Below are 22,103 nucleotides of genomic sequence, written 5' to 3' on the forward strand. Positions count from 1 at the left end.
CAGACATCCTGGAATGTGGAGTCAAGGGGGCCTTAGAAAACATCACTATGAACAAAGCTAGTGGAGGTGATGGAATTCCAGTTGAGCTATTTCAAATCCTGAAAGATGATGCTGTGAAAGTGCTGCACTCAATATGCCAACAAATTTGGAAAACTCAGCAGTGGCCACAGGACTGGAAAAGGTCAGTTTTCATTCCAATCCCCAAGAAAGGCAATGCCAAAGAATGCTCAAACTACCGCACAATTGCACTCATCTCACACGCTAGTAAAGTAATGCTCAAAATTCTCCAAGCCAGGCTTCAGCAATACATGAACCGTGAACATCCAGATGTTCAAGCCAGTTTTAGAAAAGGCAGAGGAACCAGAGATCAAATTGCCAACATCCGTTGGATAATGGAAAAAGCAAGAGTTCCAGAAAAACATCTATTTCTGCTTTATTGACTATGCCAAAGCCTTTGACTGTGTGGGTCACAACAAACTGTGGAAAACTCTGAAAGAGATGGGAATACCAGACCACCTGACCTACCTCTTGAGAAACCTATATGCAGGTCAGGAAGCAACAGTTAGAACTGGACATGGGACAACAGACTGGTTCCAAATAGGAAAAGGAGTACATCAAGGCTGTATATTGTCACCCTGCTTGTTTAACTTATATGCAGAGTACATCATGAGAAACGCTGGGCTGGAAGAAGCACAGGCTGGAATCAAGATTGCCGGGAGAAATATCAATAACCTCAGATATGCAGATAACACCACCCTTAATGCAGAAAGTGAAGAGGAACTAAAAAGCCTCTTGATGAAAGTGAAAGAGGAGAGTGAAAAAGTTGGCTTAAGCTCAACATTCAGAAAACTAAGATCATGGCATCTAGTCCCATCACTTCACAGGAAATAGATGGGGAAACAGTGGAAACAGTGTCAGACTTTATTTTTGGGGCTCCAAAATCACTGCAGATGGTGACTGCAGCCAGGAAATTAAAAGACGCTTACTCCTTGGAAGGAAAGTTATGACCAACCTAGATAGCATATTCAAAAGCAGAGACATGACTTTGCCAACAAAGGTCCGTCTAGTCAAGGCTATGGTTTTTCCAGTGGTCGTGTATGGATGTGAGAGTTGGACTGTGAAGAAGGCTGAGCACCGAAGAATTGATGCTTTTGAACTGTGGTGTTGGAGAAGACTCTTGCGAGTCCCTTGGACTGCAAGGAGATCCAACCAGTCCATTCTAAAGGAGATCAGCCCTGGGATTTCTTTGGAAGGACTGATGCTAAAGCTGAAACTCCAATACTTTGGCGACAGCATGCAAAGAGTTGACTCCTTGGAAAAGACTGATGGTGGGAGGGATTGGGGGCAGGAGGAGAAGGGGATGACAGAGGATGAGATGGCTGGATGGCATCACTGACTCGATGGACATGCGTTTGCGTGAACTCCGGGAGTTGGTGATGGACAGGGAGGCCTGGCGTGCTGCGATTCATGGGGTTGCAAAGAGTCGGACACGACTGAGCGACTGAACTGATCAGCTTTTTCAGAGGTCTGGAGATGAAAGGCTGGCACCAGTCCGGGGCTGTTAAGGGAATCTGGCCCATTCCCAGCACAGCGAGCTCGAGGCACGGCCACTTGCCCCACTGCCAGGTACCTCCTTAGCAGTTGCAGGAAGGGTCAGGATGGGGTTGGTGATTTCTCAGCCCAGAATGTCATCATCTGCAGCCCCTGGAAAATCCCCTCTGCTAGGCTTGTCTTTGACCTGACTCCCTTTTCCCTGGGAGTGTTTGTCAAAAACAATCAGTGGTAATTTATTTGATGCTGTGAAAGTTGCTCAGTCGTGTCCAACTCTGAGACCTCATGGACTATACAGCCCATGGAATTCTCCAGGCCAGAATACTTGAGTGGGTAGCTTTTCCCTTCTCCAGGGGATCTTCCCAACCCAGGGATTGAACCCACATCTCCCGCATTGCAGGCAGATTCTTTACCGAGTTACAACAAATGAAAGCAAGGAAGCTCTTAATTTTTTTCACAAGATGGAAAATGAGATGGCCGAGGCCCTGAATAGGCACATTTATTATTAAAAGATTTTAAGAAAAGGAGTAACATAAACAACGTGTAAACAAGTTGACTTGGGCTGCAGTGCAAATGCTTTGGAGGGTGAGTATGCAGTGAAGATGGAAAAAGTGGGGAAAATGTAGTAAGATTTCTGAAGGCGGTGCCTTTAGGGTTTGTTGACAATTGGCTGAGGATGGCTCCCAAAGCCTTGCTTCAGCATCTAGTGGTGTCTTTTCCTGAAACAGAGTCCAGTGGAAGACCACGTTTATAGGGAAAATCAAATAATTTGGGGCATGATAAACTTGAGATCATGCCTATGAGACATCTAAAAGAAGACAAGCCTGGAGCCCACAGAGGTGAGAGTGGGAGAAATAAATTCTGGTCTTCAGGAAACAGTGACAGACTTAATTTTGGGGGGCTCCAAAATCACTGCAGATGGTGACTGCAGCCATGAAATTAAGACACTTGTTCCTTGCAAGAAAAGTTATGACCAACCTAGACAGCATATTAAATGCAGAGACATTACTTTGCCAACAAAGGTCTGTCTAGTCAAAGGTATGGTTTTTCCAGTATGGATATGAGAGTTGGACTATAAAGAAAGCTGAGCAGCGAAGAACTGATGCTTTTGAACTGTGGTGTTGGAGAAGACTCGAGAGTCCCTTGGACAGCAAGGAAATCCAACCAGTCCATCCTCAAGGAAATTAGTCCTGCATATTCATTTGAAGGACTGATGTTAAAGCTGAAACTCCAATACTCTGGCCAGCTGATGCGAAGAGCTGACTTATTTGAAAAGACCCTGATCCTGGGAAAGATTGAAGGCAGGAGAAGGGGATGACAGGATAAGATGGTTGGATGGCATCACCAACTCAATGGACCCGAGTTTGAGTAAACTTCGGGAGTTGGTGACGGACAGGGAGGCCTGGCATGCTGCAGTCCATGGGGTCACAAAGAGTCTGACACGACTGAGTGACTGAAGGAAACAGCATCAAGAGCTGTGTGTGATGATGAAATTAAGAAGAAAAAAGGGCCCACAAAGAGGTTAACGGAGGAGACAGCTAAGGAGACTCAGGTGGTGATGGTGAACTGGAAGACCAGAGGGCGGAAATGAGACTTGCAAAGAGAAGTCACCAACCGTGTGCAGTACTGCCGGAGGGGCAGGAGAGAAACTAGGGAGTAACCCACTGGATTTGGTGACAAGGAGGTGACGAGCAATTTTGGCAAAAGCAGCATCATTAATAAGCTGGTGGGCAGTGAATGGACAATTTAACTTTGGTCAAATTCCATCACATTAACTCGAAATCGTCATGGGATTTCAGTTTGTACTCACTGTGAACGGCAGAATAGTTTCGGACGTGCACCTCATTCTGTTATTTGCGCTTCCAACACTGCAGTGAACCTAGGGCAGCATGTATGTCCCGCTGTGAACAGTGTTAAAGTGTAAGGCCGGGTCTCAGGAGTGATGTTAAGTAACAACATTAAAGTCGAGCCTGGCAGCTGTACGGGCCCAGAGTCAATGTGGTTACTGCCTGCTGCTAACACCTCTAAGGCAGTTTCCTTGTCTGTACAGAGCCTGGCACCTGCTTAACAGGGTGAAAGTCACCCAGTCGTGTCTGACTCTTTGTGACCCCGTGGACTGTTGCCTGCCAGGCTCCTCTGTCCATGGAATTCTCCAGGCAAGAATCCTGGAGTGGGTGGCCGTCCCCTTCTTCAGGGGATCTTCCCCACCCACGGATTGAACCCAGGTCTCCGGCACTGCAGACTCTACCTTCAGAGCCACCAGGGAAGCCCTCACAGGGTGAACGTGAAGCAAACCAGAACAGGTACCGCCGGCCAGCTCCTGGCCGCGTGCTCGTCCCCGAGTCCTGCCACCACGCTCACTGCACTGGGGAGCAGGACTGCCCGACCCTGGTATCCAGGGCCAAGGTCAGGCTCAAGCTCTCCAGGGTGCAGAGTTCTGTTGCGTTCCTAGCACTTGGAACGGTGCTCAGAACGCGTTTGAATGCACAGTTGAGCTGCACCATGTGGAGGGCCATGGCCATGTCACCTCCAAACAGGACAGCCAGGCCTAGAGGATGATCCACGAGTCACACTTTAGTTGCCAGGATGAATACACTGGGCTTCCCTGGAGGCGCAGTGGTAAAGAACCCGCCTTGCCAATGCAGGAGACATGGGTTCCATCCCTGGGTTGGGAAGATCCCCTGGAGAAGGAAATGGCCACCCACTCCAGTATTCTTGTCTGCAGAATCGCAAGGACAGAGGAGCCTGCCGGGTTAGGCTACTGTCCACAGGGTTGCGAAGAGTTGGACATGACTGAGCGACTAACATTTTCACTTTCCTTTTTTCTCCACATTCAGTCAGAGTACTGACACATAATATTACACCTAATAAACCCTGTTAATAAGTAATGATACTACATTGCTAAAACTTATCTTTATTTAAATAAAAAATATTTGGTGAAGTTCTTCTAAGGCTCAAATTTCATCCTGGAATGATGAGGCAAAAACACTTCAAAGATCCAAAATAATGGCATATTCTAAAAGCATAATTTTATCATTAAAAAGTCAGTTACAAAGAGAAATCATATTTGATCAACAGAGTCAGTAACATTTCCTTAAATGTTAGAAATGGCCCTGTGAAATTTTGCCTGGGAGAGGGCAGCATTTAACGTATCAGTCAACTAAGCTAGAGTTGAGGTGATGGACATCAGGCAATTTCAGTCTCTGGTTGACCTTCCAAGCTGCTCCTTTCAGAGCAGGAGGTACGTGGTCTGGGTCTGCGGGAGGTTCGTGAACACAGAAGACTGGCCAGGCAATCCTTCTTGTCCTTCAAACTCCTGGAGGTTTGGGATGGGGACAGGTCAGTCTATTTCCTAAGTAAGACCCTGTCTGCTGTGGACATCGAGCTAAGTACGAGGGACAGTGAGTGTTTCCCTACATCTCCTTCAAGGACCTAAGAGACAAGCCAGAGGGAGCCCAGAAGGCCCTCAGGAAGCCTGTAGTCCCACCTGCGAGAAACACTCTATCCAAGAGGGTGCCTTTGGGGGGTATGGGGGACACAGTCATTACTGGGGAACAACTCCTCTCACAGATCTCCCCCAAGGCCACTCGACTTCAGTCAATTAGAGACCCCCTCAAATGCAGGCACTCTACTCCACTGCCCATGGCCGCCAGGTGGACCGCTTGCCTCTGTCTGTGGCCACACAGCCCCCAGCGGCTCCTTGCAATCCAACCTGGAGCCTCCTGGGAGGCTGTGAGAGGTGCCCTCAGGAGGACAGCTTTCTTCTTTACTAGCCACACTGAGGAGCAGAAAGATTAAGGTTTGCAGCTATTTTATTTACAAGTATACATTTAACACAATGAAATAAACACTGATATACTGAAGCCTAGTTAATAGTAGTGTAACAATATGTATCATTTGAATGATTACATTATTTTAAACAACAAACTACACTGAAAAATTAATGCGATAAAATTCTTGGTCATAATATTATTAAGAAATACAATATATAAATTGAAAATATGATTGCTCAAAATTTGAAAATGGAAGTGAACTCATTTGGACAGAGTCAGAGTTGAACATAATCTGAAAGGAGGGGGTGAGGGAGAATCTCTGCCCCAAATGAAATCTTTCAGGTTAACAGAAGAGAAACGAAGCAGTTTATCGTAAAGGATGACGGGCAGTTGGCTTCCTCAGGTGGGACTGGGCCCCAGCGTCCCCGGTTCTGCAGGAGAATCACATCACCGAGCAGGAAGACTTTCCTTGTGAAGCGGCCCCATCGATTTTTTCTGCCTCCAAAATTATCCTTCTAAAAACATCAACAGCAGTCTGAAAACACAGAAAAAACCAACTGGCGTTAGTTTTAGTGGAGCTGTGACCAACGTGGGGTTGCAAAGAGTCAGACAGGACCCAGCGACTGAAACACATGACGGTGAACGTAGTTTCTGCTGGCGGGACAGGAGGAGGCCCACTGCCCAGTCCTGCGCTTGCAGGCCAGGCGTGGAGGCCACCGGCTGGAGGTGCCTCAGCGCTGCAGGAACCAGGGCTTCCACCTCCCCTGGAGACCCCCGTTTTCATCTGTCGCCACAGGAAGCTGGAGGAGTCGTCATCCCCGGGCTCCGGCCCGCTCCCCTCTGACCTTGGGGCCCAGTCTCCGCACCCCATCACCCCTGGGGTTCTGACTGGAGCAGGGCAGGGGCTCCTCCTGCCTCACACCGCACCCCGCCCTTCACACCCTTTCCCCTCCCACCTCCTTAAACCCCTCGGCTCTGACTCTGAGGCTGTCCCCTCCACCCTCCACCCGAGCCTCCAGCCTCCAGGCCCCCTCTCTCTCCTGACGGTGCCTCCAGGGCCTGGCCCTTCACGAGGAGGAGCCCCTGTCCCTCAGGGCAGTGACCGTGACAATCCCAAAATGCCCATTTTCAAACCCTCGCGGGGTGGCAGCTACATCCTGTCATTACCAGGCACCAGCCCCCATCCTGACTTGCAGTTCTGCTCAGTACCCTGCTGGCCAGCACCCCTCGGCCCACTTCCCTGATCCAACCACACTTCCCTGCCCTCTCTCCCGGGCTGGCGCAGGCCCCGGGCAGTCTCTGTCCTTCCTCTCCCTGCTCTGCCATCCGCCCGCCTGCACCCACACGGGACGCAGCCAGGGGACACGCCCCCAGGGCCCCGAGTCCCAGCGCCCACCCACATTTCCCCAGTCTAGTCACCCGCCGGGATGAAGGGGTCGCGCCTCCTCCTTCCACTGGGGTCTCTGAACCTCTGCCCTGTTCTCACCCTCGCCTGATGACTGCGTTCTACACAGAAGCAGCACCCATAAGCGAACTCTGCACACTTCTTCTGCCAGTGACCACGCCCTTGAGTCTGGGCTCACCCACTCTGGCTCGCGCTTTCCTAGGATGGAATAATGGAGGCAGCCCTAGGCGAGCCCCAGCCAGCCCCTGGCCCAACGCTCTTGTCTAACCGAGGCCACTGGCTTCAGCAAGCACCCCTGTTTCCGCATCATCCATTCCCCTCCTTTGCCATGACTAAGCAGGCACGTTGGTATTTATTTCATCCTACAAAAAATGCACAGAAAAATGTGTGGAAAGATGCATGCCAAACTCTTACTAGGAGAGTACCATGTGCCTGGAATCTGGCTTTCTAGATAAATCTTAGCACTCTTGATAACCTGTGTGGTCTGTCTCTGCCAAAGTGCGTTCTCTTTCATCAGACTGCTGGAATACAGTTTGTGAAGGCCTCCACAGAAAATAAGCCAAAACTGCAAACACATCTCATAGTTCAGTAATAGTCAAAGTGCAGTATTTGCACTGACTTGATACATTTTTTTAAAACCACTGTGCATTTTGTTATCAACAAATCTGACTCAATTACACTGAGGACAGTTTATTTTAAAATACTGGATTTTTGGTTAGTACCAAGCTACACTTGAAAATTTATCAATAAAAAATTCAAGCAATTTACACAGACTGGTCTCTAATCGTGTGACTACTGATGAGGTGTCTCTTACTAGAGTCTCTCTCTTCCTACACACAGACCAAGAGTAGTAAGCATCCCAGTACGGAGTACCTGTGTGGACCAGAATCACCTACACCTCTCACGTATGGAGGTCAGAGGGACTTGGTTACTCCCACCTGATGGGGAGTAGATTCGAAGACAAGGTGAGACAAGGTCCCAGGAGCCATGACCGAGGGCTGAGAAATATCCATACAACTGTGAGGACTGCAGCTTTCCAAGGATACACATACCATCACTGTATGTACCTAACTGGGATGCAAGAATCTTTCTGCCTTAACGGATTACTTCACGTCTGATAAGGTGTCTGTTGATCTGATGAAGATGCTCAAGCAACCAAGGCAATGGTGAGTTGGGTCATCTGACCCTCGAGCTTGTCTGGGATGTTTGAGGCCACCATACTGCACCCTTATCTTCTTTTAGAGTTTTGGCTGATATCAGATACATCTGCTAAATTTATCAGAACTTTTAAAGAATCATAGCAGTTGGAATTTTTTCATTTTAACTTTAAGCCTTGAGCACAATTCCATCTTTCCTCCGGATACCGAAAAAGCAGTCTACTGTCTTCTAAATGAAACTGAAAGGTCAAAGAGTAAATCTATCCAGAACTGTATTAAGAACCTCAAGCTACACTAAAGTGTAACATAAACCAGACAAGACAGGCCCGCATCCTCAGACCAAAATGGAGCTCAGTAACAAACCCTAAGCCAACGAGGCCACTCTCAGTGACCACAACCCTAGGTCACTCTCAGAAGATAAACTAGCCCGAGGTTTACCAGGCAATTCCTCTTGATTACATGGAGGCAGGTCCATGAAGTGTCTACACTTTGAGGCTGCTGGAAAGTGTAACAAAGGAACCGCCAGACATGTCCAGAGCAACACACACACACAACACACAGCATAGGGACCACGGGCCCCACAGGAGAGCGGAGAGGCTGCTGGCGCCTGTGTGACTGTCAAGTCGAAAAGAGTAACTGCTCTTGGATCCTCGGATTTTCTCCAAAGAGAACCAAGGCAGAGGGAAGCCGTAAACAGACCAAAGAAAGTGTAGGGCCTTTCAGCTGCACGCCTCACCCCGAAACACGTTTCAGCTGAGATACAGCGGTCACCAAACATGCATTCCAGGTGTACAACGTAGCGACTCGATGCGAGTGCGCGCTGAAAAGGCCCACGGCACCAAGTCTGCTTCAGTCACCATTTGTTTCTTCTTGTGATGAGAACTTTTAGGATCCACTCTTTTCTTAGCCGTTTGCAAATACACTGCATAGTCACCATGCTGTATATCATATCCCCAAGACTCCTTTTATAGCCTGTAGTTTATACTTTCTGACCACCTTCACATCTTTATAATGTAAATTTTCAAGCACACAGAAAAATGGGGTCAGCTGTAATAATAACCATTGGGCTCTGCTCCCGAGTTCACCAAATGTTAACGTCTGTGCTGTTAACATCTGTGCTTGCTCTCCCTCTATCCATCTACCCATCTATTCCATCTGAAACTAAGTTGCAGGCATTATGAAACTTGGCCCCTAAATACTCTGGTTCGCATTTTCTAAGAATAAGGATGTAGTTTCTTCCTAATCCCAACACCATCACCACTCCTAAGACAATCATTTCCAAAACATACTCGACTCTCTCCAACTGACTGGAAATGTCTTTCATACCAGCCATTTTAGACCAGATCCATTTTAGACCAGGTTCACAGAGACATTTAAATACAGAACAGTCTCCATCTCTCCCTCAGGAATACTATCATCTCTGTTACACTTTGGGTCAGGCACAGGCCTTCTCTTCTCATCTATCAGAAAGCACGGTAGAGAGGACTAGATTTGGGTTAAATTTAAAATTCAGTCCAAGTTTTTACACCTTCTGAAGTACAGAGTGATCATAAAAGGTTATTCACCTCTTGGAGCTTAAATGCCTCACTTATAAAATGAGACAGATCAACTAGATGATCTGAAGGGTACATAAGACACCCAATGTTTAGTTTAATTCAATTAGAGACAACACAGTATCTCTCAGCTCTTATTATCTGAATTCTCACTGTGTGTGTGTGTGTGTGTGTGTGTGTGTTAGTTGCTCAGTTGTGTCCGACTCTGCGGACTGTAGTCCGCCAGGCTCCTCTGTCCATTGAATTCTCTAGGCAAGAATACTGGAGTAGGTTGCCATTCCCTTCTCCAGGGGATCTTTCCAATCGGGATTACAGGCAGATTCTCTACCGTCTGAGCCACCAGGCTCTGCACTCAGAAACTAAACGGCTGGAGATAAACGTCTTGCTATCTACAACCCAGGAGGCAAGCACATGGATTTAAGTCCCACCCCTGCTCACGCAGGGACAAGCACACCTGCCTGTCGGGACCCCTGGGCTGACCAGGCACCCGCTGGAAACAGAACTACTGTCTGTACAAATTATGGAGAACAGGAAGCTCAGTGATACTGTCCTTGAATCTCAGGATGAAACAAAGGGGATAAGCGAGAAGAAACTAATTTTGGCTGGAGGACTCCTGAGGACCAAGGAGGAGGTGGGATTTGAGTAGCATTTCCAAGGGCAGGGGTCTTGGTGGGGAGAGGGGGCGGAGCTGGAGAAGGATAGCCCAGTGTCCTTCTCCCAACCCCCAAACTGTAGTTTTCTCACAAAAATGCAAGCCAATTCATTTTACCTGAGGATGAGACAAGATAACGTGTTGAAAAGACTTTAAGTATGCAGCTAATCATGTTAGAAAACCGTGAGCGCACAGGGGAGGCATCTGCAAGCGCCATGGTGTTGAGGGGAGTGGGAGGGGTTTGGTGGGCCTGCCAAGCGCAGGATGTGGTGGAAGAAGAAACTGGAAAAGTGTGATTCACACCCTGCACTCATCACCACGCTGAGCGCTCTGGGGCTTGTTCGACAGACGACGGGCAACCCACTGACAGTTTTTAGGTGAGTGACATCATCTGATCTGCAGCGAATAGAAACACTGGTGAGAATGTGGAGGTGGGAGGCAAGCTGGGCCGCTCTGGGTCTCAAGGAAGGAAGAGGAAAAAGGGGACACGGGAAGCCTGCTGACAAAGAACTGACATCCCTCCTCACACAGGCCTGAAAAGGAGCATCTGCTTGCAGGGCTGACGCCGGTGAAGCATGCTTGCGGAATGGTTCTCACTGGTTTCTATGTTTAAAAACAACACATACTCAGTTTTACCCAAGACAAAAAGGGGGGAGGCACAAGAACAAAATTACCAAAGTGACTTCAAATCATTCTTGTTTCTCTTCTACGCCTGGACTTAGTTCTGTACCAGCCTTTAGCATGAAACAAAAATAAGACTACGTGTTCACAAAGGAAATATTGCCTTTACACCAATTAATTTCTATTTATCATACAAATATTCTAGGTCCCATCATACTTAGAACACTGACTGAATTAAAATATCAACAGCCTTTTATCTTCCTAAAGCAACCCAGAGCTGGGTACTCGAGATGGTGGGAGGAGGAAGACTGAACAGGAGTGATGGAGACCGCACGGAAACGCTGACTCGGCAACACACACACCCACGACTGAGGGGATACAGGGCAGTGGAGTTTTCAAAACCACGTACCTGATTTTCTTTAGCAGATGATTCCAAAAACGCTGCGTTCCAAGACTCTGCTAACGCTTTCCCTTCTTCATAACTGATCACCCTAATGGAAACAGAAAACTTTAATTGAAGTACTTTGCTCTTTACCACGTAAGGTGTGTGTAACTGACTGACGAGGCAGTCAGCTCAGTCTCATCCAGAGAGCACGCAGAGTCTCTCGGCCACCCTGAGCCGGGGCAGGGCGGACACTGCCTGACGGGGCTGCCCAGCTCCTGCAAATCCCCTATGGTTTGGAGAACAGGACTCCAGGACTCTGGCCTCCCCAACAGTCGACTCCTTTCTCAGCAGCTCGGCTGTAAGCCCTCCTAGACGGGCAATTCTGAAAGGGCCCACAGTGCCCCCCTGCTGCCCACGGGCCGGGTCTTCTCCAGATGCTGAGCTCCCCAAGAACAGGGTCCTCAGCCTGGTGCTCAGAAAACTGTGTGGACTAAACCAGCACTACCACTGTCTTTTTAGTCTGCTTTGTGCAGAGCGGTAAAAGCACCTGAAGATAATTTTCTACAGTGTGTGCCCTCTTCTTAAGAGGAAGCATTCTGCACGATGGGTGAGAGTTTTTACTGCAGTTTTGTCTCTGTTATGCAGTCATTGCCACACTTCTGAAAACAGAAATGCTACAGCTAAAAATATTCTGGCTTTAAGAACAATTAAAAACAGAACCTCAGTGACTACATCACTTTATATAGCAGTATTTAGAAGCTACATACCTTTCCATATGTAGGTCTTTCTTATTCCCAACCAACATAATAGGTATTCTGTTAACACAAGGGGAAAAAAGCCAAAGTACACTAGTCAGTGCCCGAACTGATTGTTCAGATGATACTAGTATATCTAAAAAAAGAGATAAACTATTGCTACTTACTGTACTTTCCCCACCATATCCAACAATTTGCCATGGATAACTTTGATCACTTCAAAGCTATAAAACAAAAAGCATGAAATCAGACACCCATTTTAGTGGTGACATTCTAAAATGGTTGTTATTGATATTTATATTGGTAACAATAGAAAATGTCATAGACTCACCCTTTTAATATAAAGTAAACTGAACACAAGGAATTCCTTTATTTTTTTCTAGCACTCTTTTTCACATGTTTATGTATTCAACACTCAGCAGCCCTTACTGAGAATATTCAAGGTGGAATAGGCAAGATACTTAAATTGGAACATTTACAACTGGGCTGATTTAATCTCTGAATAAAACATTTGTAGAATGTTCCTTAGCAATCAGCCCATGCTCCACACTAATAAGGTAAAAACACAGAAAAATAAATCAATTAAGTATTTCCCATTTTAATTAGCAGGAAAGCTCAGATCATGTTCATTCACTATTCTGGGCAGTCTGAGGTAAGACATAGTTTTTTATTCCACTGGTGCAAAAGAATATCTAATGGGATAATTTTTTCCCTTAACAACCTGTTTGCTCCACCAGACAACCACTAAAAACCATTAAAGTCTGATTGTTACTACTGCCAATTCCAGCATAATCCCTCAGAAAGATTAACGTCACCTAAGCATGGCAAATAAATTCAAGCAAGAAGAAGCAGGCCTTACCTTTTGATTGATGTAACAGAATACACAAGAATATAGCCATTAATATCTATGGAGTATGTCTGAGGAAAGATGGAATATTCATCCTGTGGAAGAAAAAATAATTACATTTGAGTAAAGTCTTCACATGGGGCTTCCCTGGTGGCTCAGTGGTAAAGAGTCTGCCTGCAATGTAGGAGACCGGGGTTTGATCCCTGGGTCAGGAAGACCCCCTGGAGGAGGAAATGGCTGCACACTCTAGTGTTCTTGCCTGGGAGGAGCCTGCCGGGCTACTGTCCACGGAGTCACAAGAGAGTCAGACACTCTAAGCAATTAAACAACAACGAAGTCTTTATACAGGGTAACAAGCAATCTGGACCATCACACGGTCAAAGAGCTCAAAGCAAGCAGAAAGTAGATTATTACTTTAGAGATATAGCTTTTATACACCCAAGATTTAAGGCTGGGGTAGTTATTTGCTTTAAGCCAATACTGATAAATGGCTCAGGCTAGTCTAAGACTTTCTAGGGACGGCTAACGTCTTGCAGTTTGTGAGAGAGACAGAAGGAATGAAAAGACTGGCTCCGTGATCCTGTGTCAAAGAAAAGCACCACCACATTTCTTGTGGACATAAAGCCCAGAGTCCCTTAGGCCTTGCAGAAAATTCACGTGTGCTCTAGTTGATCCCATCAATGTGTGTTTTCACCTACTTCCCTCACGTGAGTCACAATGGCCTGAGCCCAGTCCATGGTCATTAGAGGGCTGCTACCAGCACTTGAAAAAGAGGCTGACTGAAGAAACAAAACACCAGACTCAAGTCAGCATACTCAGACTTTTTAGGATCAAATGAGCTGTTTATTGAGCAACTTTAGGAATTAAAGGCACACCTGACGCCACTGCCTATTAGGACCAGTTTCATAAAGGTTTATGAGGAACCCTGGTGCTTTGCGTACAGAATTATTTAAAGCACACGGAAGTGTCTAACGTGAAAGCAGGATTCAAGAGCGCCGCTGTCTGGTCCAAACATTTCCTGCTTCAGCTGAAACACAGCTGTTACTATTCCATCCCATCCCAAGCTCTACTGTAGGAAAGTCACACCACGCCGTCCTCACATCAAGTAACTGTCTGTTAACTGTGCAAGTCCAGTGTGGTTATGATGATGACCCCGAATCACTGCCCCATGCTAATGTGTCTTTAAAAAAAGAGAACTACCAATGCTCTGATGTTAATCAGATAACAGCGTTTCAACATCACAGAGCTTACTACATATGCAAAGTAAAACCATTAATTATTAGTACAGTTATGATTAAGTTTAATTCACTTTAGTGATGTTGAAAATCAAATTAATGGAATGACAGATCTTTCTACCCAGATTAAAACAAAATTTCAAATGCTTTTAGTAGAGAGTTCAGCGACAGTAGACTCAAAGTTAAAAATTTCATCATTTTCAAGAGGCACAGTGTGAAAAAAGTAGTAAGAAAGTAAAATGGAGGAAAAAGACCCTCAGCTTTAACAGTGACCAAAGAAGACAAAACTCCTAGGAATAAAACCTAAGAAAACAGAAGTGTAATATATAGTCCAGCTGAAGAAAATCTTAAGATAGTTCTAAAAGATAAAAAGACTTAATCAGCTGAAGAGTGTGCCACAGACTTCAGCAAGAATATGCAGACTCGTAAGGATACCTATTAATTAATCCTAAATTATACACGAATGTAACATACTCCTGATGAAAAGTGTACTTCCTGAGAAAGAATAGCAACGGCACAGCAGGTGGGTGGAAACCATAAAGCTAGAGATGAAAACAGAGCAGGATTACTTCATGAATGGAGCAGACTGGGAAGTCTGCAAAGCCCCAAACAGATCCAGGAAGCAGGCATATAACACTGGCATTTCAAATCGGTACAGATGAAAGGTAACCCTCAGCTAAATGTACAGCGAACAAATGCAGAGCCACCTGCGGGTAAATGAACACCCTGGATCTCTAACTCACACCCTAGCAAAGTGTATTCCAGAGGAATCAAAGGCTTGCAGGTGAAAACTGCCTGTGCACACGGTGGACGGGAGGATTAAAAACAAACAACGGTCTTGGTTCAAAAGGGATTAATCAACTCAACTATATGAAAATGAAGTTCTTCATGTCTAAAGTCTTTCAAACAAAAGGAAGACTGAAAACAAAACCTCGAAGCTCAGCTCATATACTAAATGCTAATTTTCTTCACATATTAAGGGATTTTTATAATCAGCAAGCAAAGACCATCCTGCCAAAAGACAAGGGTGAGGGATGTGAACAGACAAGATAATTTACAGAACGGAAATAAAAATGTCCTCAAACACAGGAAAATAAGATCAAATTCCTTAATAAGAAAGACAATTAAAATGACACTGGGATACTATTTTTCACCCAGCAGACTGGCAAATATAAAAAAAATTGGCCACACGTCGTGATGGTGAGGCTCCAGGGAAACAGGCAGTCCTGCTGACTGCTGCCAAGCAGGTGACCCTGTGGGTCCAGGAGCCCCCCACCCAGGAAATCTGATTTGCGTGCCAGACGTAACCACCTTTCTAAAGCAGCCCAAGACACTGACTGCGGCACTGCTGGTGGCCGGACCGGAAACAACCTAATTGCTGATCAGCAGTCGCAGGACCACGTATCCTGGGCTGCCGCGGCAGCTCGGCGGCAAAACCCTGCCTGCCAACGCAGGAGACGTGGATTCAGTCCCTGGGTCAGGAAGAGCCCCTGGGGAAGGAAATGACAACCCACCCCAGCATTCTTCGCCTGGGAAACCCCACGGGCAGAGGAGCCTGGTGGGCTACAGGCCACGGGGTCGCAAGAGTCGACGCGACTTACGGACTAAACAACAAAGGATATATCCAAACAATGGGCTAGTATGCAGTCCTGGCGGGGCGGGCGGGGCAGGCAGGGCGGGCTGTCTGTACATAAACAAAATAGTCTCCAAGATGGAGATACAGAAACACATTACTTTTTGTGTAGAAAAGAAAAGAAAAAACTTGAAATATATTTGCATGTTCATGTATAAAAGAGCTTGGAAGCATTTACTAAAAACTTACAATGGGTTACTGCTGGCAGAGGGAAGCTAAGACAGCTACAGTAGAAAGATTTGACTATTTAACTTTTTGCGTTATTTGATTTCTATTAACATGTACAGGTATTTCTAGATGACCTTAAAAGAAAACAAAAAAGCAGGGGGGGGCGGAGTTTGACATTAAAATCGACTGTCTCTGACTCACTTGTCATGAGCTTACTTAAACTAGACCAAAACAAAATATTTCATGCAAACTATAAATAACCAACTTGTATTTACTATGTTCATCACGATCCCTAGCTGGGCAATTAAATCAGCTGCATAAAATAAACAAACTACTAAATAAACAGTACTTGCTATCAAATATTTAATTCAGTTCAGTTCAGTCCCTCAGTTGTGTCCGACTCTTTGCAACCCCATGAATTGAGGCACACCAGGCCTCCCTGTCCATCACCAGCTTCCGGAGTTTACTGAAACTCATGTCCATAGAGTCGCTGATGCCATCCAGCCATCTCATCCTCTGTCGTCCCCTTCTCCTCCTGCCCCCAATCCCTCCCAGCATCAGGGTCTTTTCCAACGAGTCAACTCTTTGCATAAGGTGGCCAAAGTATTGGAGTTTCAGCTTTAGCATCAGTCCTTCCAAAGAAATCCCAGGGCTGATCTCCTTTAGAATGGACTGGTTGGATCTCCTTGCAGTCCAAGGGACTCTCAAGAGTCTTCTCCAATACCACAGTTCAAAGCATCAATTCTTCGGCGCTCAGCTTTCTTCACAGTCCAACTCTCACATCCATACATGACCACTGGAAAAACCATAGCCTTGACTAGATGGACCTTTGTCGGCAAAATCATGTCTCTGCTTTTGAATGTGCTATCTAGGTTGGTCATAACTTTCCTTCCAAGGAGTAAGCGTCTTTTATTTATGGCTGCAATCACCATCTGCAGTGATTTTGGAGCCCCCAAAAATAAAGTCTGCCACTGTTTCCACTGTTTCCCCATCTATTTCCCATGAAGTGATGGGACCAGATGCCATGATCTTCGTTTTCTGAATACTGCTATACAGTAATTGATTACATGTAATTTTACTCCTCAAATGCGTGAGTGAACAAATGTATTACAGACTGCTTTTATGGAAACTGCCCTTTAATCATTCTTCCTTGCTACCACAGTCTTAACCCCAGACCCAGCCCATAGGAGTCCAATTTAAAAACAGCTCTTGGAGCAGTAAATGTAAGTGCCATGCCATCCAATTTCTACAGAAAGAGGGTGGGACCGTGGCACGAGAAATACTGCCCCGGCTGTCCCATCCTGAATGGTATATAAACACAGCACAGCCTTTAATGGTCTCCCAAGTGTGAATACAGCCTTTAGGAACTATTAGCTGCAATGAGAACAAATTATTCAAAGCACCTAACATGGGTATCATCTGTGCAGAAATTCTCTAAATATTTTGAGCCGGTGGTAACAAAATCCAAAGGAGCGAGACAGCAGGGCTCAGGACTTAGCCCACACTATCACACTGACACCAGACACAGTCCCTGAGAGCTCTGGCCCTTTCGGGGTCATTCTTTGTATCACTCCGTCATTAAAACAGTTAATGGCAAAGTGTACGTTTATACTTTAGAGCAAAACAAAACCTCATAGAACACACTCAGAATAAGGTCCTACCCCAGGGGCTCTTCTACACTGGTTTCTAAGCCACGTGATCAGTCATCTATGAGGCCGGTCGCTGGTGAAGGTTTCTGTTGTTTCTCTTGTTTCAGTAGGCTCCCACTCTGCAATGGGCAGGGACCGCATTGACTGAAAGCCTAGAATGGCTCGCTCTAAGAAAACCCCATGAGGTCATGGACGTTGAGTGAACGAGCTGGGTGTTACAGCTCTGGGACACACACATTTGCTGTATCTGAAGCTTCCAGAAAGGAAACTCCAGGATGCCAAAATGACTCAATACAGCTATTCTCTTGCTTCACTGGGTGGGGGTGGGGGTGGGGGTGCGGTTTACACTTTCCTTCTTCGTTCACTTCAAAATATGAAGCAGAGGGAATCATTCCAAACCCAGAAGGCAGGCCGCATCCTTCTAGGTCTATCCGTTTTCCCAGGTTCCAGAAAAAAAGCCTCCATTTAACACGGCAGACAGGCTACCTGACTCTTACCTGCCTGCCAGTCTGATCCTCTGCTGATTCTAAGACACAAGGTGGCATCCCAGCGTCTTTACAGGCCCAGCCTCAAGGCAGGCCATACATTCAGCTGAACAAAGCGGTTTTTAATCAAAGTAGGACTGGATGACATGTAATGGGGGAAGATGAGCTGTCAAAGGGTTCTCTCTGTTCCTTTGAAGTTCTCTTCATTTCTTTTATCCTTTGCATGCATGCTAAGTTGCTTCAGTTATGCCCAACTCTTCGCGACCCCATGGACTGTAGCCCGCCAGAATCCTCTGCCCGTGGGATTCTCCAGGCAAGAATACTGGGGTGGGCTGCCATACCCTCCTCAGGGATCCGGCTCCCATGTCTTATGTCTCCTGCACTGGCAGGCGGGTTCTTCGCCACTGGTGCCAGCGACCCACTCGCCACCTCCGCTGTCACATTAACCTGTGAATCTCTTTTGGGGGGAGGGGTTACTTACCTTTGGCAATTACTGTCTAGCAAGGAAAACTGACACTCTTTAATCTTGTAATCATATAATAAATCCAAACAACCGGCTTGTTTCTGCCCTATACCTTTCCCATGCCTTTTGCCCTGGAAAAGATCTACTTTTGTTCTTAATGTAGAAGGAGACGTATTTCAAAGGGAGGAAAAGCACTGATGTGATCCTCTGATATGGAATCAATGTTTAGAAAATAGAAAACTATCCTGTAATAAATATAAACCTTTACAATGCCATCATGAATATATTCAAAACAAATTCTGATGTAGAAAAACAAGCTAATTATTTGAAAAAACTTCCGTTAAGTCTCTCTGAAAAGACAAAGCAGACAGCCTACTGATGTCTACACACACATCACAGGGGCTCTCTTGGCATCGTCCTTGTGCTTACGGATCAGGAGCGGGGCCAGGATGCCGGACATGCTGTACAGATTCTGACACTTACCTGCCCAGCTGTGTCCACAAGTTGAAGATGATACTCCTGTCCATTTACTGTGATCAATTTTGTGAAAGCTACAGTGAAAAAGGAATTAAAATATTTGTTAGCTAGAAAAAAACGAACTTTCAATCACTGAAAGCTTGAACAATGACAACCAATTAAGCAGAGTCTTTAATAATCTCATAAAACGATCCCAGAAAACAAAAAGACTGTCCAAGTTAATAGACTCTTCCACTCTTCCATTATTTAACTAAGCAGTGACGACTTACTAAAACCAACATCAGGCAAACCTCTAACTATTTTCAAAGAAACTGAGAGCAGACAATACTTCTCATCTTATACAAAGCAGTTTGAATACTCTGTGGACAGCCCTCTTGTGAAAAAGTGCAACATATAAAGTCTGAGGTCTAGAATGGATCCAAAGCACACAACTTTTCATTAATTTATAGCAAGTCTGGTGTCAGAACACAAAGAGCTAATATTAACTGAAGTGCTAAGAACTTCCAGTGCATAAAAAATTAAACAATTTTATCGAGAAATAGAACAGCACAGAATAGATGTTCTTTGTGAAGTCACCACTCTGACTTGGCTTAAGGCTGGAAGCAATTTGTCACAACTGCTTGTCCCTATCAGGGGGGTGGGTGGGAATCAGACTCAAATCACTTAGGGAAAGTTAATAATTCTAAGGAGAAAGAGAGCAAACAAATAGAGATGAAAGAGGAAAGAACTATTAACAGTAATAGGCTATGAACCCCTGGTAAATAACCATCTGAGCCCTGGTAAATAAATGGAACAGATTTCTTCTGCACACCCCAGGCCCAGCATCTTGACTCAGCCTGAGTCCTCAGTCTCCTGGCTGGCCCCCTACCTGACTGGAGCGGCCAATAGAATCCACCCCTTGCACCACTGAGAAAGGACCCACTTCTGCCACAGACGAAAGAGAAAGCAAAAAGTGACTGATGAAAATCCTGAGAGAAAGCTGTGACGAGGAGGAGAGATCTTACGTCAAGGATGAATTCGCCCAGGAGAGAAAGGCTCGCCCCCAAGACAAGCGATAGTCGAAGAGACTCGTCCTAGCACCAAGTCTTTCTGACGCGACTAGGGCGGGGCTAGAATCAGGGAAGCGAGAATTGCAGAGCAGAACACCCAAGCCGGCTGCCACACTTTATCATTCCTGTGCTCTTTCTGAAAACCATCACTTCAGTGAAATCATCACACTGGATGAAAACTGAATCAGAATGTATCAAGAGAGGGAGTACCCAAGATAAACTGCTTTCATCACTTCTAAGGAAAAAATGCTACTGTACTCTTCCCCCATTCTAAAGGAGATCAGTCCTGGGATTTCTTTGGAAGGAATGATGCTAAAGCTGAAACTCCAGTACTTTGGCCACCTCATGCGAAGAGTTGACTCCTTGGAAAAGACTCTGATGCTGGGAGGGATTGGGGGCAAGAGGAGAAGGGGACGACAGAGGATGAGATGGCTGGATGGCATCACCGATTCGATGGACGTGAGTCTGAGTGAACTCCGGGAGCTGGTGATGGACAGGGAGGCCTGGCGTGCTGCAACTCATGGGGTCACAAAGAGTCAGACACGACTGAGCGACTGAACTGAACTCCTCCCCAACGCTGTAACCCTGAATTTGGGGTGCACAGCGAACTGACCGTGCTCCTGATCCCTGTGAGCCGGGGGCAGTCGTGGTGTGCTGTGTGAAGACCTGCCCCCTCCCCATCACACTCAGTCATGTGAGACCAGAAGCGCATCTGAGACTCCATGGAAGCTCTGTCAGGGATGCTGGTGAGCAAGAAACTCTAGATCACCGAGACAGAACACTCATTGTTCAGGAACTCTTTCCTGGGGACTGGTGATCACCGCCAGCACTATTCCAAGTGTTCAAGACACTGCAGTTTCTGACCTCAGTGAGCTGACACCCCAGGAAAGGGAGGATAAGCAGAAGGAGAGACAGACACACACAGTCAATTAGCTTCTCTATGAAAAGCATCCAGGCAGAGCTGAAACTGCAAGTTAAAAAGTAAGAAAGTCAAGGAAAAGTGAGAAAGACTAAGCCACTGAGACTGCGAGAACAGTGAGGGTAGGGGGTGGGGAGAGGGGCAAAGTAATGAACACGCTAGGACGTGGTCAGTAACCTGGTGCAATCTGTATTTAAAGAAAAGATCACTCTGGCTATGCCATGAGTAATGAGATGGACGAAAATGGATGAGGGACACAGGGAGACGCCATCTAGACTATCACGATCTGGGAAGGATGGGGGCCTGGACTGGAGGGCTGAGAAACGGCTGATTCTGGATGCAGTGCACAGGGAGAGCCAGAGGGTTTTCTCACGGACTGGAGGCAGGTGTGAGAGACTGCAGATCAGGATGACTCCTGAGCTTCTGGCCTGAGCGACTCGAGGCCCGAGTCACCAGGTATCAGCAGAGGCAAGGCCTGGAGGAGCTGCGGTGGGGGTTGGGGGGGCGGTGTGGCTGGGTTTAGTTATGTTCAGCGTGGAAGCCCAGGAAATATCCAAGGGGCAACGGGGGCAGCTAAAGAAAACAGCTGAGTTGAGGGGAGAGACAGGGTCACTAGAGTGCAAAGGTCTGAGTGCTGGGGGCACTGCGAGGCCCGGTCAGAAAGACATAAGAGATTCAACCAAGCAATAGGGGACGTACTGGCCAGTGAGGGGAGAGACAGAGAAGAAACAAGATATTAATAAGCGTTTTAGCATTTCATTGCCTAGGAAGAGGATGTAAATCCTCCTACACACAGCAGTGAAATGAAACTGAAGACCTTCCATCTGCCGCGGGAACACTGCCTCTTCTTGTTACTACAGAAAAAAGGGAAGTGCAACGAGAGGCACTATGGGTTCCACAGCCTGGAAAGACACTCGACACGACCTCCTGGTGTAGAAGGGAAAGGCGGCCGGCCCCTGCGACCCTGTCCTTAGGCTCTCCTCTCTCCCTCCCTTTTCCAATCACTAGAGAAATTCCTCCAGTTTCCAACCTCAAACCCTGAAACTGCCGCCAGCAAGACGAACAGCTGCTTATGAGCTAAAGTTAAATCTAATAAGCAAATAAGCAGCATATTAATAAAGGTTTCTAAAATGAGGTACTCACAAAATAAGATCTGCGTTACTAATGTGTGCTGAGAACTGATTCACAGTCTGCTGGACAAGTTACCCACCATGCAACACGTGGTGATGCGGCACAACGCCTAAGGAGGATTTCCCAACCTCTGGGGAGGAGCTGTACTAATCCGCTAACGGTGCTACTTCCAGATGGCAGAAACTGAACCGCGGC

General features: G+C 46.5%; 1 protein-coding gene across 3 annotated transcripts in view; it reads right to left on the reverse strand.

The window, feature by feature from the left end:
• Positions 1-5,345: 5,345 nt before the first annotated feature.
• The window catches only part of RHEB (Ras homolog, mTORC1 binding), a 50,627-nt gene continuing 33,869 nt past the window's right edge, over positions 5,346-22,103 (reverse strand). For 2 of the 3 annotated variants that reach the window (XM_025291863.2, XM_025291861.2), the window contains 6 exons: positions 18,816-18,883; positions 12,712-12,794; positions 12,020-12,076; positions 11,865-11,912; positions 11,122-11,203; positions 5,346-5,859 (listed from right to left, as the gene is read on the reverse strand). In XM_025291863.2, the coding sequence (XP_025147648.1) occupies positions 5,767-5,859; positions 11,122-11,203; positions 11,865-11,912; positions 12,020-12,076; positions 12,712-12,794; positions 18,816-18,883 (431 nt within the window). In that variant the 3' untranslated portion in view covers positions 5,346-5,766. Of the gene's footprint in view, positions 5,860-10,765; positions 10,826-11,121; positions 11,204-11,864; positions 11,913-12,019; positions 12,077-12,711; positions 12,795-18,815; positions 18,884-22,103 lie in introns of all 3 variants that reach the window. The other variant, XM_025291862.3, reaches the window with a different exon arrangement.

The sequence above is a fragment of the Bubalus bubalis genome, chromosome 8 (genome assembly GCF_019923935.1).
Source record: "Bubalus bubalis isolate 160015118507 breed Murrah chromosome 8, NDDB_SH_1, whole genome shotgun sequence".
Lineage (NCBI taxonomy): Eukaryota > Metazoa > Chordata > Mammalia > Artiodactyla > Bovidae > Bubalus > Bubalus bubalis.